The sequence below is a fragment of the Nannobrachium achirus genome (genome assembly GCF_963921795.1).
Source record: "Nannobrachium achirus genome assembly, chromosome: 9".
Taxonomy (NCBI): domain Eukaryota; kingdom Metazoa; phylum Chordata; class Actinopteri; order Myctophiformes; family Myctophidae; genus Nannobrachium; species Nannobrachium achirus.
This window is the reverse complement of record NC_137818.1, coordinates 54,125,755-54,143,412: the sequence shown is the minus strand read 5'-3', so window position 1 is coordinate 54,143,412 and position 17,658 is coordinate 54,125,755. Positions and strand designations below refer to the sequence as shown.

The 17,658-nt window shown below is 41.1% G+C and overlaps 1 protein-coding gene across 1 annotated transcript; it reads left to right on the top strand.

Moving 5' to 3' along the window:
- The first annotated feature begins 1,096 nt into the window (after window positions 1–1,096).
- Window positions 1,097–11,894, top strand: LOC308291160 (transcription cofactor vestigial-like protein 4). The gene is made up of 6 exons (XM_080733106.1): window positions 1,097–1,238; window positions 2,563–2,698; window positions 7,016–7,181; window positions 8,060–8,288; window positions 8,904–9,018; window positions 11,502–11,894. Exons 2-6 carry the CDS (start codon window positions 2,617–2,619, stop codon window positions 11,702–11,704), a joined length of 795 nt encoding a protein of 264 aa, XP_080589232.1. The 5' UTR covers window positions 1,097–1,238; window positions 2,563–2,616; the 3' UTR covers window positions 11,705–11,894.
- The last annotated feature ends 5,764 nt before the right edge of the window (window positions 11,895–17,658 follow it).

The window sequence follows — 17,658 nt, the reverse complement described above, 5'->3', positions numbered from 1 at the left end:
TACCACTTAGGCCATAGGCTATATAGGCCAGATGTAGGCCACCCATGCTTAACCCTTTTTTGGGGCCCGGGGGACCGGAGATTTTTTGGGAACCGGACAAAGCCAGATGAAGCTTAGCTCCTTCCAGGAGCACCCACCACCACTCAATAAAACCCATTAGCCCATTAACACTGTGTATTAACCTAGTTCTATAGCATACATGGGCAACTGGCGGCCCAGGGGCCACATGCTGCCCCCACCTTCACTTAATGCATCCCCGCAGGTTAATATCGGAATACTGATACATTATGACTTCATTTTGTTGAACAGGGGCAACTTTGTGAACAATGCGAGGCACTGTGAGCATGTAGATCTGCTATTTTCACTATTTCTGCCTCTAATATTTTACAATTTGGACAAGGTTCAATTTGTCATTTTAGAGGTATTCAAAACTCCTTAAATTGTCACTTTAGAAATGTGCATATACCCCTTTACACTTAAACCTTATGTTGGGTTGTTTACTGTTGAGTGAGAAAACAATGTTTCACAGTTAATCATCTGGGGACCCCCCCAAAATAATTTGGGGACCCCCCTGGGGGTCCTGACCCACAGGTTGAGAACCATAACGCAGCAGGGACTGTAAATGGCCACTTGTGGCTTCACTTGTGTCGTGCATAGAGTTATTACATGGTGTCGTGTGTGTACTGTGGCCCGCCAGCCGCCAGGACGACAGTTTGCGTCTTGCGTGACAGAAAACAGCAGATATAAAAAGCTCGCAACGGGTCGCACCGCCGCCACCGCACCGCGCTTTGAGCTTGTAGATCTGCTATTTCCCGCAGCATAGACGCCGCAGCTTCTTTTCAACTGAACACCGGTCAACGTTCCAGAGGCGTCAATTGGGGTATGGCAAGCTATGGCAGCTGCCATACCTTGGCTACAGGGGGAAATAACAAAATGTACTTTTCATCGTGCCTGTCGCTAAGGTATGGCAACATGACTGGTGTCTTGCAAGACACCAGTCATGTTGCCATACCTTAGCTTTTTGTGAACTGACGCCGCTGCAACGTTCTTCTCTTACTCACCACAGTAGATGTAGAGAGACTGGAGAGAGCTGAGCTAGCCAGCATGCTAACAACCAGCTAACCACTGACGTTATCATCATTATTATTATTTACAAAACGTTTTCATTCGCCTTCTGTTCGTTGGCGACTGCTGTTGGAGCTTACGTCCATTGTTTCCACCTCAGAACGACATATATCGTAAGTTGTCGTCGACGTTTTCGGTCCAGTTTTCGGGTTCTCGGGAGTCCAAACTATAGCGAAGTTACGCTCTTTGCGTTAGTTTGACCCTTTTCCACTAGAGTCGCTCGATAGAAGAAGACGACGTATTGTTTTATTTATTATAAGTGAACGAAGTGTCGACACCACGGAGCGAACATGACGTGTTTTAAACCGCGGGGGGGAAATAAAGTGTCGTAGTTTGAAATGTGTGTTCGTCGTTTAGGTTTGGTCGAGCGAAAAGGCTCGCGCGACAAAGTGTGAAAGTGTAGTTTAGCTAAAGTAAGCTAACGCGGCTAGCTGGTGTCAAAGTGGCTACAGTGTTAGCTCCATTATAACTCTATGGTTACTTACTAGCTCCAGTGGTGGAAAAAGTACTCACGTTTGTTCAGTAACAGTGTGAATACTACAATGCAGAAATTCTCTGTTACAAGTTGAGGTCCGGTATTCAGAATTGACTTGGGTAAAAGTATTGGCATCAAAATGTAGTTAAAAAGTACCAAAAGTAAAAGTTGTTTTGTAATAATATTTAAAATCTACAAAGTAACTAAAGTTTTCAGAGGAGTAAAAGTACAATATTTGGATCCGAGAAGTTGTGGAGTAGATTGGAAATTGGAAATACTCAAGGAAAGTACAAATACCTCAAAATCGTACTTACAGTGCATAAGTAAATGTATTTAGTTACTTTCCACCACTGGTTAGCTTATGTGCTAAAACCACCTAACATTAGCACAACATTCAACAGACAGTCAACTGTAGAATAGCCAAGTAGCCAAACCTTTTATATCAGTGGTTCTCAAACCTTTTCATGTCAAGGACCCCCCCAAATTGACACTTATTTGCCCAGGGACCCCCATTTGAAAAGATAAACCAGGCAGGGACCCCATAAGAGAAGATTTTTACAGCTTTAGCTGTTATTTCTAAGACTCCCAGTTTGACATGCATCAGGCTACGGACCCCATTTAATGGCATTGCTATCTCTGGGACCTCAATTTATGTAGTATAATCTGTTAATTTAACTCTGAGTTACAGACTTCACTTGTAGGGTTAGGGTCCATTTGGTTCCATTTGAACACTCTTGAGTGAACAGACTTGTAAGGGTCCATAATCCATTTGATGGGGAGGGGAACCCCTGGAACGCCCTCAAGGACCCCTGGGGGTCTCCGGACCCAACTTTGAGAAGTTCTCAAAGTGGGGTCCACTAACTACTAGCCTGCTAAGTGCTAACAAGTTGCTTGTGTTTTTCTAAAGTTGAGCTTTTCTTTCTCCTTTCTTTTTCTCTGTATGTGTCTCTCGTGTCATGCAGGGTTTTGTGTTGTCGCTGCTAACATCCATGTTAGCAACCACCTGGCTCGTGTAAATGCTTTTCTCTAGAATGGACCTGTTGAATGCTCAGTTCCTGGACAAGATGAACAACAACATCGGGAGACTACATTACGAAGGTATTAAAGCTAAGAGGTTCATTAAAACCTTCGGTTCTCAACCTTTTTCATGTCAAGGACCCCCAAATTGACACTTAACGGTATTAGCCCGTGGACATTTGAAATGATAAGCCAGGGACCCCCATAGAGTGGATTTTTGTTATGGCTCTAGCAGATTTTTTAATCTCAAAAGACCCCCGGTTTGACCTGCATTAGGCTACGGACTCCCATTTGATGACATTTCTATCTCTGGGACCCAATTTATATTGTAAAATCAATGTTAATTTACTTTATTTTACTGACCCATAAGGGTCCCCTTGGTTCCTAACTAGGCTATCTTTTAGCTGGGGACACCCTGGAAGTGTTTGAGAACTAATGAATTAAGTTGTTCTCAATCTTTTGAATTTCAAGGACCCCTAGTTTGATATACTTCTTTAAATCTTTTGTACCTTGATCTTTTTCTTTGAATACAGTTATTTACACATTGCAAACAGTACAGCTATGTACAATTACTCAAGCAATGCTAAAAGGATGGATGACTCAAAAGCCCTGAGGGATAGTTTCTATTGTGGTCCTCCTATTCTATTCATAATCATGACATGCAATGCAGTACAAATCATCGTCATCGTCCTCAGTGTTGTTACATACCAAAAGAGGCCGGACCCGACGATGAGAACCATAAATATTAAAACAACTTGAACCCGTCCCTAAAGTTTCTCTCACTCACGCACACACGCACGCGCACACACACACACACACACACGCACACACACAATGTGAGCTTGTAGATTAAGGTTGAGAGAATAACCGAGGGGCCCCTGTATAGAATCCTGGGGGATTCCGGTCAACATTGGTTAATATACCCATCCAAAAAGTCATTGCATACCGGTAATTGTGTCACTTACCAAAAAGATATGATGCGTTGACAACAATCACACACATTCAGGTATGATTGTTAGTTGTTAATTTTGGATACCATTATGGATAATATTATTGACTAACTTTTTAGTTTTACACATGTCGCTCATTTTTGTGGTTGAATCAAACAATGATTTACACACCGATAAATCTTGGCATGTGCCAAGATGTAATTCTGTCGGAGGAATTAACGTCACAAGCTCATCTCATTGATTAGGTGTTACTCATAATCACTAGTGTCTCAAGAACATTAACTCCACCTTTACATAAAGTACATGTGACAGTCTCCATGTCTCTCCGGCTCTTCAGAAAACAGAATGCATTTTCAAAGCCGGATACCAGTTTTATCCAATCAGAGTAGAGAATTTACACAGAATACAGATTAGACAAGTGCAATTGGAAGTGATAATAGTAAGAAATTAGCTGATGGGTACTCTCACTACTCTCCCTGATTGTCTGGAACTTTTCAACCCACCTGAAGATGTATCTTCTCTTTATTGAAGATACTGGGAAACTCCTTTAACTGAACAAACACTCTATAGCATTGAGTACTATCACAATATAGTGAGACGTCTTTTAACAAAAAGCAAAAATATAATTTCCCCTACCTTTAAGGAAATGCTGGTATTAGAGTAATTGTATTTGTTTAAAGTAAATTTTTGTCATTATGTGTACAGGAATTAGTTGAGCTCTGCAGCACTTGTCTTCCTCATATTATCAACTCATTTTCAATTTCAAGATGGCATGCAGTTTGATTATGTATATAATAATAATAATAAAGCTTTATTTGTATAGCACCTTTCATGACATGAAATGCAGCTTTACAGAGCAGAAAATGAAGCACACGTGCTTAACAGAAAAAATTAAATACACATGAATACAATAAAGCAGAAAAATAAAAACATAAAACATTGAAGAACAATTTCAGAACAGCGTGGATGTCAATAGCATCAAAAAGATTAAAAAATTCAGCTAAAAGCAATAGTAAAGAAATAGGTCTTGAGCTGTGCTTTAAAGCTATCCACAGAGGCTGCCTGTCTTAGGTGTAGTGGGAGTTTATTCCAAACTGTCGGTCCGTAGAAGCAGAAAGATGACTGACCTCTCTACCCTGCATGCTGTATCTCACTGTAAATTGTGAGATAGCAGAAGGGCAGGGGAAAAAAGATAATTATGGTTTGTGTCCAGAATAACCGTTTGGGTTTTCGTTCCTATGGGTCATGATACCCTAATTAATATGCTTGCAGACATTTTATCATCACCTACATGATGGCAGTTGTAGTCTGTTATTCAATATAGAAAACCATTTACTGTTGGCTTTATTCTTTATTCGGATCCCCATTAGCTTCCACTGCCGCCATGATCGCTAGTCTTCCTGGGGTCCACAAAAAATGAAAAATCACACCAGTGCGAAATGAGCGGTGCAAACACGAAATACTTCTAGATCTCTTCATATTTAGGGAGTTGGACATCTTGTGGACTTCAGGTTTGAATATAATTGGTTTATATTAATGAATAGTGATGTATATATTGTATATATGTGTATGTATTGAAAAACAACAATTTAGGAGGGCCAATCACAACACGAGGTCGGATACTGTGACAGAACTGTGACATCATTCACAATATAAAAGAGTGTCTGTTTGATAATTCAGAGCAAGAACATAAAACCATGTTAATAACGTTAATAACTGAAGAACCAAATGAAACCACATTAAGTGTTATATAACAAGCCAATAGGGAAAATAGGGACAAGGTCAGAATCCAGAGGGACAGCAAACATCACGGTCTCTTTTTTCAGAACAGGAGAACAGTACAGGACCTTTAGGACAGGATCAGATTAATTCCAAAGAGGGAGAGAAGGAGCTAAGCTAAGACAGAGATGGCCAATAGGACCTTATTACATTCAAAGAGTGAGGGAAGGACAAGCTAAGAGACAACAGAAGGACACTGTTTCATCCTCTTCATTTCTCTTAGTTATTTAAACGTTAACGTTTCATATTTCCAGGTAATGAGTTCCATTGTTGGGTGGCTCTACGGTTCTTTTGAGTATTTCTGAACTTGGTTTCGGAATGTCCAAATACCCTAAGCTTACCTGTCTAGTTTGGTAACTAACTATGTTTTAGACCTGGATTAAATAATTGATCTCTAAAGAAATCTGGTGTCCCCTCATAATTGCATTTCTGGAAAATGTTATAATGCTAGATGTTAACTTGGCCTCAACAGTTAACCATACCAAACTGTGGCGCATCCTTGCCACATTGGTTTTAAAAAAAAAGGCATGTTGTTAAACATAATGTATTATACCCACCCGGTCAGTCAAGTGCTCCTGTCCTTGACCAGGTCAGTTTTTAGGTCCTTCAGTCTATCTATTTTTCTGTTTTTATTGGGGATATAACGCAAACAATACCCATGTCTTTATTTCTATCTACTGATGACTTGATAGATTATGCGCACCTGACCAGCCCAGGCACAGAGGGCCATGTCTGAGTTTTAAGTCATTTTTATTGTATTTGTTATCCTATTTTAACAAGAGTTGTTACCCTCTTACTTATTCTGTAGTTGTACCCTTATCTGTATCTTTGTTCCATCCGTAATGCTGTGTTGCTTTGGCACAGGAATTTCCCTCTGGATCGATAAAGGTCTGTCTTTCGGGTCTGATCTTTTTAAGATTCCTTGCTTATACTGTCTTGTCACCTACGCACCTGCTTGAGAGGAACTGGCTGTGCGGAAGTCTTTTCTTCACTCATATCTATACTGTTCAAAATGATGAACGAACACCTTGATCACAGAACCGTATTTGTTAGAAGTCTGCGGTATACACCAGGGGTCTTCAACGTTTTCAGGCCAGGGACCCCTTAGTTGAGAGAGAGATGAAGCAGGGACCCCCACAACCTTTTCATAGATTACATATAGTTCCATCGTTTGACAGCACAATCATCAGTGTATTTTGGATTCAAGGTGGTCTCCCACGTCTGTCAACGTGTGTTTTCAAATATTTAACCACTTGAACCGTCAATACTTAATAAACTTGACCTTTCACTCTGTACCTGGTCTGCTCTTTTTCTCCTCTACACCAAACCTCTTTGCCGAAAATAGCTGATCTACAAGCTCTCAACGCCTCGCAGTGCGAGGTGTTGTGAGGTTGTAGATCTGCTATTTTTGGCTAAAGTTCTCAGAATATGGACGCTAGGGTTCAAGTGGTTAATATAAAAAAGGAGAAAAAAAATATCACTCAAAGATTCGGAGGACCCCCTGTAGTAGTGGGGACCCCCTGTTGAAGACCCCTGGTATACACACTGTTCATGAAAACGGCAAAGAAAAACAAAAGTAAAAGTAAAGGGCCAAAGTATTCCATAGTGCAGTTGGTTGTCATGTGATTTCTGATAGATTGTTGTCCACATGTGAATTGCGTCCCTGCAGGTGAGTCCAGGATGCCCTCCCTGCCCACTGCCATGTCCAACATGAGAACCGGGCCACCTCCTATCTGCCCCAGTAAACGGAAGTATGGAGAAGAACAAGTGGACGACCGCATCGACTGTGATAATGACCACATGACCAAAATGAGCAGACTGTTTGCAGCTCAACTGTAAGTGCTCTGAAAAATAAGAGATGTGTTGATGATCCAGCACTTTTCCTGTTAGTTAGTTAGTTAGTTCTTAACTAAAACACAATGGGACAGTGGGAGTTCAAAGCTGAAAGGAACAATACATTCCATTGTACTGACGAGAAATGGCGAAGGGGACACAGAACTACCACCAACGTGTTCCAAAATATGGCACCCTATTTTTGCAAGACTAAACTCTAACCGCAAAATAAAATTGGTTCACCTTAAGTTCCTTAAATCTGGACACCTGGTTAGTAATCAGAATAAGGGAAAGCCACTCATCAAACATGTTTTATTCCCTCAGATAAATGTAACAAATTGAAATGGGCACAGTATTCTAACTTGTTAAAACCGCTCTTGTGTGTGGCTGAGCCTTGTCAAAGCTAGATTTGTTACTTGTGACAGACTTGGGTTATTTAAAGTGACGAGGAGGAACCATTTGATTGAATCCCATAAACGTCTTTTGCAAACGGACTCGTGAGCATTTAGTGCCCATCTTGCCATGGTCCTAAGCTGTTAAGTGGTCGACACTCTGCATTATTGTTCAGTATTCCGACAGCCTGTTTTTTTTTTTTTCTTCAGCCTCCTTGCTAAAATTGCCTTTTGTTTAAACCATCTGTTAGGATTCTAAATCTTGTAGTCTAGTCACAGCTTAAGTAAACACAGTGTCCACGGCGCTTTGAAACAACTCGTGAGCTGAATCCTTGCACCCTCATTAAGTGTTGTGCTGCTCAGTCAGACTCCTGACATCAAAGCGGGAGCAAGATTTAAGTGGCCCTATCTATGAATAGACAGAGCTGTTGGTGGTCTGTGTGTCAAATCACAGAGGGTAATCTGCCTCTTGCACTCTCTTTATCAAGGGCCCGGCCTACTGGCGGAGACAACCGCAACGAGCAGCACTGGAGCCTCGGCCACAGCCCCGTGGAGTGCATTACGTCCTCCTCCAACGGTCTCCATGGGAACCACCTGTATGCTTCCATCCCCGGCTATGCCGTCGACCAGCCTTTGGCGTTGACCAAAAGCAACATGGACTTGGGCCCGGGGAGCAGCGAGCGCTCTGCCGTGGCTGGTTCTGTGGAGCGGCAGCAGGTATGTCTATAATTAAAATTGCAAGCATGGAGGTGATCTTTTAAATATTGGCAAGGTCGTGTGTGTGGACCGCGATGACGGGGGGCGGCATTTGTTGATTAATCAGGGTTACTTACGGAGAGGGACAGTAGATGTAAGGGCATTTCTGTGATGAGCTACGAGGTAAAAGTTAGGCCTGGGCAATATATCGATATTGTGATGAGATTATAGATATCATCTGGGGTTTTGCATAGTGTAGTGATATGGCAAAAGTGGTATTTTCTTGGTTTGTCTTATTTTTATGCATGTGTCTTTTTTGACAATCTTTTAATATTTGAAAAGAGAATTATATTAAGGTCACAATACAATAAATGGTATTTGGTAGAAAAATAAATACAGAAGAAGCGAGTGCTTTCTCCGGCACCGGTGCGGGCAGTTTCCGCGACTGTTGCCGCTGCCGGAAAATGAACTAAAAAATCATTAAATCATTTTTGCATCATCAAATGGACAATTCAATTCTGTCCCTTAATTACTTATGCCATTTCTGTTAAATACAGAAAACACTGTCCGTTAGCAAGAACAGGTATGAGATTTAAACCTGTTGCTAACTTGCCAATCTGTTGGATTTCTTTACAGAATCGTCCATCTGTCATCACTTGTGCCCCTGCAAGCAACCGAAATTGCAACCTCTCTCACTGCCACATGAATGGCTGTTCTCCCAGTCCACCCATGGATCAGAGGAAGACAAATGGTAGGTTTAAAGAGATATTTCACTGAAGAACCTTTTTTGTTGGTCATTTTATACTCCAGCTCTTGTGAACACCTCAGGCACTCTTTAAGTCGCTTGATTCAGTATTTAGATATTTGATATTCATTTGATCAGACACGCCCCCTTCCTACAAACCCATTGTAACTTTAAACTACATTTTAACCATGTTAGATTCATTGAAAACGCCCGTCCTTGGTTCTGGTGACTCATAATGCCTCCCTGATACGTGAAGGCGCCATGTTTTTTCGATTACTTCTTTCATTGACCTTACGCGTCGCAGTGGTTGTTTTCTTAACCATATGGGGTTAAGTGGTTAACTCACTTAGCGCCGAGCGAGCCAGATTTCAATATGAATCTGCGCTTATAACGCCAGGAAATAGCTATATTGAATCCCCAAAATCACATTACATAAACAGGTACACGTGCCTGCGAATGCCACAGGATGACCACTAGAGTGAGCCATAGCCAATAGACTTTCCATGGTCCCATGTTAAGTCAGAATAAAAAACAAGGTTCATGAGATAACAGGATGGTACAATGACATGCTCTCCATTGACATTCAATGGACAGGCCGCGGGCAGCCATTTGAGCTCAATACTGCTCAATTCGTGCTTGATCGTCTCAAACCACCATTGGTATGGGCATCGGAACGTATATAGATGCCACACAGAAAGTTTCCGAATCAAAATCCGACCTAGTGAAGCTACGTGAGGGTCGGATGGTTTGCATTGAGCCTAGCGGCTAACAGAGGCCTACGTAAACAGGAAGCTATGGCTTAAAGGTGACGTCATAATCGTATCCTTTTTTTTCACGGTTTTCATCTGTATGCTAGTCGAAGGTAAGCTAACCGTTCCGCTCCGTCTATCAACCCAAATTAAAAGCTTAAACAATGCTTTTATATAAAAGTCGCTCCGAGTCGCTCGGCACTAAACGCCATCATTAGTTAGTCGCCCCGAAAGTCGCTCGGCGCTAAGTGAGTTAAGTACAATAGACTCTATGCACGGCAGCCATATTGGAAAGAAATTGGGGCCCCTGCATTACTTCATTATACTTTAACAATTATACTAAGAAGGCTCTGTTCCATTCTGGTCAGGGTGCTGATATTGTACATGTTGGCTCACTGGAAACTCTGCTACACCAGTGGGTCTCAAAGTGTCGCTGTGGGTCTAACTCTGAGAGTGTACAAATGGAACCAAATGTAAAACATCCAAGCCGCCACAGTCTCGTAAATCATATTTTGGGGTGAGCATTTGACACAACTACTATCAAAGTGACTGTACTGGCCAATCACCAAATGTCTTTTCTTGGCAAAACGCATAACAGCATAACGCCAGCTGACTACGGTGGCCAGTGTGGGACAACCAAGGCATGGATGTATGTACAATGACAACTAATACCAGATTCATGAAAAGAAAAAAATATATATATATTTTTTTAATCTTTTTATTTTTTAACAAATTGCTTTAGTAGCAATGGCTTATTATTATGGGCTCCACTCTATGCTATGAGGTCTGCTGGGGAAACTCTACGACAGAGACATCTCTGCCTAGTAGACCCCATGGACAGACTCATTTGAGATCGACATAAGTAGATAATTGAGCCTGGATGTTTAGTGCGGAGTTGTCCTTTAGTCTTAAACCGGTTCATGCAGACATGCACTCCAGCATTAGCCTGAATTGACATTTCGTTTCACTCCATTATTCAGTCTGAACGTGCTTCTATCCACCGCCGTTTCTGGGATGGGCGTTGCCAAAGAGGCGGTCTTCTGCGCCTGACCAATCACAACAGTAGCAAACAGATGATGTAGTTGTTATCGGTGTTATGTGGCTGGCTAGCCTGTTGCTTGCTACTTGCTAACCAAAGAAACAGGCAGAATAGGAGCCCTACGAACCAGTAAAACATGTCTGCTACTGATGTTTCATTGCGAGATCGATACGATCGCATATTACCGCGACCGGTGACGCGATATTTCTTTGGGAATGTGCGCCGTGCGGTCCGGCGGGGGCGCTAGGTTACTTGGAATCGCACTGAGTTCTTGGAAAACCCCACCCACGCTGATCACAGGCCCCGAGAAGCGGACGCTGATTCGCCGGACGGATTCCCAAACGAGGAAAACCTCTTCAATGAGAGCACGTCCAGACCTCTGTATCGACGAAACAAAAATTTAAAGCGGTGTGGCTAGCTATACAGGGTCTGTAAACCAGGCAACTCCAGCATCTTTGGTAGTAGTACTAGGGATGCTAATTCACAATCGTCTCTCAGATTGGAGTGCTCGATTCCACATCGATTTATGGTGAGAGTAAAAGCCACAGGCTGGCCACATGAACATGGGAATGGCAAGGCTCCAGTGTGTATCTCAGACTCCATCATGGGGTCCAAATGATTGGATTTTGTATAATTTCTTCTAGATTTCTGGTTGCTGTTAAACATCATTTTTAAATCTCGGACTCCCTGTGTCCTTTCAGCGAACACGGTTTGTGACCCTGTGATCGAGGAGCACTTCCGTCGCAGCCTCGGGAAGAACTACAAAGAGCCCGAGCCCGTCTCCAACTCGGTCTCCATCACTGGCTCAGTGGACGACCACTTCGCCAAGGCCCTGGGGGAGACCACCTGGCTCCAGATCATGGCTAAAGGCGGGGGTCCCCAAAGCCCAGAGGGGAACTCATGAACCACGAGTAAAGATTGCTCGCCTCAAGTGCCGATTAGTTGAACCACAATCACTTCCTTAGTGTTTTCCTGACGACAGCACAGATCCACAGCTGTCCCATCCTTTGCCAAGCATTAACCACTTAAACCCATTTAGGCCTGGAATTAGAAGGATTCAAAAGACACTTATAGAATCGGGTCAAAATTCTAATGTTCACGACTTTTCAAAAATAGCAGATCTACGAGCTCGCAGCGCGGCACTCGGTGCCGCGCTGTGAGCTTGTATATCTGCTATTTTTCAATAGTTAAAGCATAAAATAATGATACACAAAATGTGTACCCGTTCTAAATGGGTTAAACCCTGTATACCTTCCTAGGACATCAACTAGCTCAAATAGCCGATCTACAAGCTCCCAGCGAGCTTGTACATATGCTACTTTAGCGATAGATTCACCTATTTTTAGTCAAATGTCCGCGCCTCTTATGACACGCCCAGAATAGGGACGCTAGGGTTCATGTGGGTGACTTCCTGTAGCTACGAACAACATGAGTGATGTATTAGTTTGAATATGGTGCTCAAATGGCTATAAACCTATAGGTCAACTTCTTTTCAAATGGATCAACATTCAGACATTTATTCTGAATTGGCAAAGAGTCCAGTTTTTCCAAGAAGAAAAATGAAAACTTCCATTGAGTCAACACCCATTGATCCTCATTTATCGATCTAATGTAGAAACAAAAAAATTCAATGATGTGGTCAGCAGTGGTGGAAATAAAGTAGTACGGTAACTCACTCACTTCTCTGCAACACTTAAAGGGATAAATGAAAAGCTGATCATTATGAATGACATAAATCCAAGTATTTGACTAAACGTGCATACATTTCCGGGATTGAATATCCACCTTGCCAAACATAATTGTAGAAGCAAGGATTGCGGTGAAGTCCCGTCTCGTCTCCGTCATTCAATCCCCAGCTGGATGTAATATCCGTGGCTTTCTGGCTGCATTGAAAGATCAAATGGCATCGCGTCATCGCAATAATATTCTTACAATATTGTGCGGAACCCAACGGGTCAGAATAAATTGACACATTTCCAGGTGTGGCGTGTACAGTAGTGTCTCCCCCGCTGATCTAAGTCTGCACTGAAAAACATTTGCATGCATGAGCTGAGACTTGACACGAGTTTTGATAGTCGACTACGCTTGCATCAAACCGACGACAAAATGGATAAATGCAGAGAATTGCATTGAAATTGGTACACCCATATTTTGGTTCGGACTTCGGAGAAAGTTTGATAAATGAGGGTCATTGGGTTGAGCTGCCTCACGCTACAGAAACAGGAGATGGGCCACATGGCTCGGCAAGGCTTACTTATTGATTTGGCTTGTGGAAACTGTACAATCATAGAATCGTTAGATATTTGCTAAATGATCAGTTGATACGAGCTCATAAAGAAACTCTGTGCCTGCCTTGTTAACCAAAGAAAGTCTCTGCCTTTTCCAACTACACACAAGCCATAGGTCTGGTTCCAGTCTTTGCGCAGTACTAAACCCCATCAATTTTAAATTCTAAAATCATCCTGCTTTTTTGTCTGTTTTTACTTGAAAAGGACAACTGGGTCTGATTTGCACTATTGCGATTGAGGCTGTTTTCAGGCAGCATTTTACCTTTTTCTTTTCTCTCTTTTTATTATTTGAGCTAACTGGTTGAAGAATGTGTGTTGTGTTTGAAATGGTGATAATGCAATCAAGGCTCTGGTCTCCTATGGCCCCTAAAACCTTCTTAATCTGAGTTTTCTTAGTTATTTAGAACTGGACTTATCCACTGTTAACTAATGTTTGTTTTGTCTTGAGTCCTTACGCTCAACTGTGGTTGAACACTTGGTAAGGTAGTATCAAGGATAGTAGGTTATTCCTCTTAACTAGGAAGCATGTTTCAAATAGCTGGTGTCTATTACAAACCTTATTCTATACTATTTACCCTCAGAATTTATTTTTTATCAGTAACGGTTTAGAAATACTTACTGCTGGTACAGTTGTACTCAATATATTTTTTTGTATCTGGTTTTCATTAGTATATGTAGGCCTATACGTAAGCAATGGCATCCATCTACAAATCACAGCCTCTGGCAAGGTTGTCTGAAAGCAGTATAACGGGCTAGATTGCCTTGTTCTGTGGTACTGGATGTTATAGCTTTATGCATGACTGAATACTGCTAACATTAAGTCTCTGCAGAGAAGTTCTACCTGACAATTGACATGACAATGCTGTTGGTTATGGTTTTTATTTATTCTGGACGCAACATAGTTTCACATGAACCTTTGCCATGACTTAAGATTCGGTAAAATCGCTTGCCTGTTTTGTTTCCCTTTCCCGTCTGTCGAGCATCTGAGAACATCTACATTCCTCCTTTGCAAATGTCGTTTTTCTCTCGATGGTAAAAGGCGACGTGCCTCTCTGTCGTATTGAACGTCTTTAATGTTATGATGTTAAACATTCCACCAACACCATCTTAACATTTGTCGGTCACTTCAAGTGTTGTCTGATATGAGTTGAGTTTTGTGCGCAGGGGGTGTGGTGTCCACTTAAATATAGCTGACGCTTTAGTGTGACATATAAGAATCTATAGAATTGTGCATGAAAGTAGGAGTACCAGTAAGTCTGAGTCGTTATGCAGTTGCGTTTTGTTTAATTTGTACATTACCACCCATCAGAAATTACCTATTAACGTAGCATAACCCATGTGTCAACACTGATGAGAAATGGTATTGTACATTGAGATTTTCCTTTTAAGTCAACTGTCTGCGAGAAAAGTATGCTTGTGTACTTTTGCTTTTACTAATTTACACTGTTTTGAAAAAATGAATATATACGCTACCGTCTCTTATTTCTTAGTTAGGATATCGGACAACAAGACTATCATTACGCCGCGCGTAACGATCAATAGATATATTTGTTTTGTTTTTTTAAGAACAATGTACTCGTGTAGCATGGATCCTCATTATCTTCTAACCATGCATTTTAATCTCTTTAAAAGTTGATCTTTTTTTTCCTCCACCATTTGTCAGAGGTGTAATAAGTGCAGGAACACATCAGTCAATTAGTGAAAAGACTTAAGTACAGTGTCATGGTGACATGGGTACTAGCCGGTGACGGTCTGTATACCACAGTTAAGGGACTATCACAGGGTCTGCCTGTTTGACACAGGTTGATCCTCTGATACCTTTATTCCAATGTTATTTAATTGCTCTACTTTTGACTGCTTTTTGCCTCTTAAGACAAAGTTGCTGAAAACTAACTCCAGGTGTCATTCACATGGAAAATAAAACTTTTAAATATATATTATATATTTTCTTGGGTTAACTTTTGGCCTTATTTCTCCAGAAGAAAATAAATGCCACTGTTTTGTACTTGATTTCTTCTAAATAAAAGATACAAATGCGTTTTGGGAATATTTATTTTGTCAATTTATATAGCCTACTGCTGAAATGTTAGCATGGTGTAATCACGTTGAAGATGATTTTACTCTTGATTCAAAAAAATAGTTTGACATTGTTGGCACAGGATATAAACGTTTTATTTTGTCTCAGGGCAACCCCTTTTTGGAACCAAGAAGTCAAGCACCTGGCTTGACCTAGTTTATATAGGCCTATTTACATACATACAGATTCAGTTTACATGAAATCTTATCAAACAATTTGAAAAAGAGTAGCTAGCTATGCACAGCAACCATATTGGGAAGAAATTGGGCCCCTTCCTTCACAGGTGTTCGTTGCCAATGATGATACTAATTAAGGTTCTGGTCAGAGTATGCGTGGGCGATATGGTGATAATTATCGTTGAGACGATACAATGTCTCTACGATATGCCTTTTCAGAGATATCGTGATACAATGAGGGAGCCTTGTAAAAAAATCCTGTTTAATCGTTAATACAGAGATTCATTGCAGAATTCAATTTAAATCTGCATTTTGGTCTAAATCAATAGTTCTCAAACTTTAAAATCTCAAGTTCTTCACTTATCTCTGACAGAATACAAATGAAACGGGTCCATTTGGTTTCATTTGTATACTGTCAGAGTTACATACTTGTGAAGTTCAATTTAGACCTCCCAAAAGGAACCCAGGGAGTCTAGTTTCAAACACTCTGCTACACTAGTGGGTCTCAAAGTGTCCTTGAGGGGGTTCCAACAAAGCCCCTTATGGGTCTGTAACTCTTGAGAGTGTACAAATGGAACCAAATGTTTTGGTTCCGTTTTACACTCAGTTATGGTGGTCCTTGAAATCAAAACGTTTGAGAACCACTGTCCTATATTAAATGGAACAGAGACTTCATTAGAATGATTGCACCTGTGAAGGAAGGAGTTCAGGGGTGTAGCCTACATAGGACAAAACACATGCACCCAGAGCTGAGCCCATGATAAATCACTAAATTAACTGGGACATAAACTATGAATGCTGCAACCAACCTAGCATTGTGTTTATGGCATACGTTGGTCATTTAAACTGACAATCTTGTTAATTTTCAATCAAGTTTTCTATCATAACCGATTAGCATAATATTGTAATTTCCTATGGCTTTGTCAAATAGCATCTACATCCATGTGTGCTCATTTTGAACAGTCAGTATTCCAGAGACTAAGATCTGACGTTTTCTTTCCTACTATTTTATTAATTATCATGTTACAATGCTGCTGCAATGTCTGAGGAGACAAAAGTTAACTTAACATTACATTACAGAACATTTGCCACTAGATGGCACTTCATAGCCAAAGCATATTTAGTCTGGTTCCATAAGCATGTTCTCACAAAGTGTCCAGCTAGCCATTCATTTGACATAGCCTATATAAGTTATGCAACTGTAGCTGCATTAGTGTTGCAGACAGGGCTGGATCTACCATATGAGCACGTTGGGCATGTGACCAGGGGCCCCTGAGAATGAAAGCGCCCTCCATATAAAAATAACAAGAATAAGTCTAGGCTGGTAACCAAGGGTCACCAGGGCCCCTAGACTCTAATTGGACCTAGTCTTGCTAGCTCCATTAACATTTTTAAATCTAATTTAGCATACTTTGTAGCCTTGTTAAAAAAAGCTTGCTATATAAATAATGTGTATTATTATATTATTAGGCTATTACACGGACACCATTTACAGTAGCCCTGTTTAATTTATGATTCTACTTACCTAACAGTTTCATCATCATCATTATCCTCATGCTGATGTGTTGATCACCATCCAAACCAAACATACCCTATAGCTTATAGCCTGCAGGGCCATACTGTATAATGTACAGTATTTGTACATATCTCTCAAAGGGAGAAAACACCAAAAAGCTCAGAGCTTAGTTATTTCCATTGTGGTCTTTTGAGTGTAATGACGTGTGACAAAGCATTAAAATTGATACACCTTTGAGTTTAGCCATGATCTGACCCCATTCTTTCACACTGATATTATGGTGGTGTTAGCAAAGGGAAGCCAACATCATCTGTCTAGGAAAATAGATTCACTGACCGAAACGATATCAATGATGTGCTGCTGCCTTGTCAGTCTCAGCTCTTTTTATGCATCTGTTTTGTGAATGGAATGAAAATGTGATTTTGTAACACTAAACAAAACAAACCTATTGTGTTCTGTTTCACTCCTTTCTTTTTTTTTCACTCTTTGTAGCAGGCATATTGTGGCACAACAGAACAAAGTTGCGTGTCTTTTCCAGCCATACAGTGATGTTGCAGACAGTGTTGCAAGTGTTACACAGCCTTTTGCATACATTGTTGCAGGTTATTATCACAGCATAACATTGGGGCATGGGGCCTATATTATGTACTTTGCGGGCCCCCAAGCGGGGCCTATCACTTAAATGTGTCGGGCCAGCTGAGATTGCTTTTAATGTGATTCCTTTTCGTGGACAAACGGTTCCTGTGAACAGATTTCTGCTGTTACTTTATAACTTTATGATCTGCCCAGAATAGGCTTGAA

Bases quoted from the DNA above. Each gene is read 5' to 3' on its own strand.
- LOC308291160 (XM_080733106.1), top strand. From the start codon at position 2,617: ATGCTTTTCTCTAGAATGGACCTGTTGAATGCTCAGTTCCTGGACAAG. The intron at 2,699-7,015 runs GTATTAAAGCTA...GCGTCCCTGCAG, and splicing joins CGGGAGACTACATTACGAAG to GTGAGTCCAGGATGCCCTCC. The intron at 8,289-8,903 runs GTATGTCTATAA...ATTTCTTTACAG, and splicing joins GTTCTGTGGAGCGGCAGCAG to AATCGTCCATCTGTCATCAC.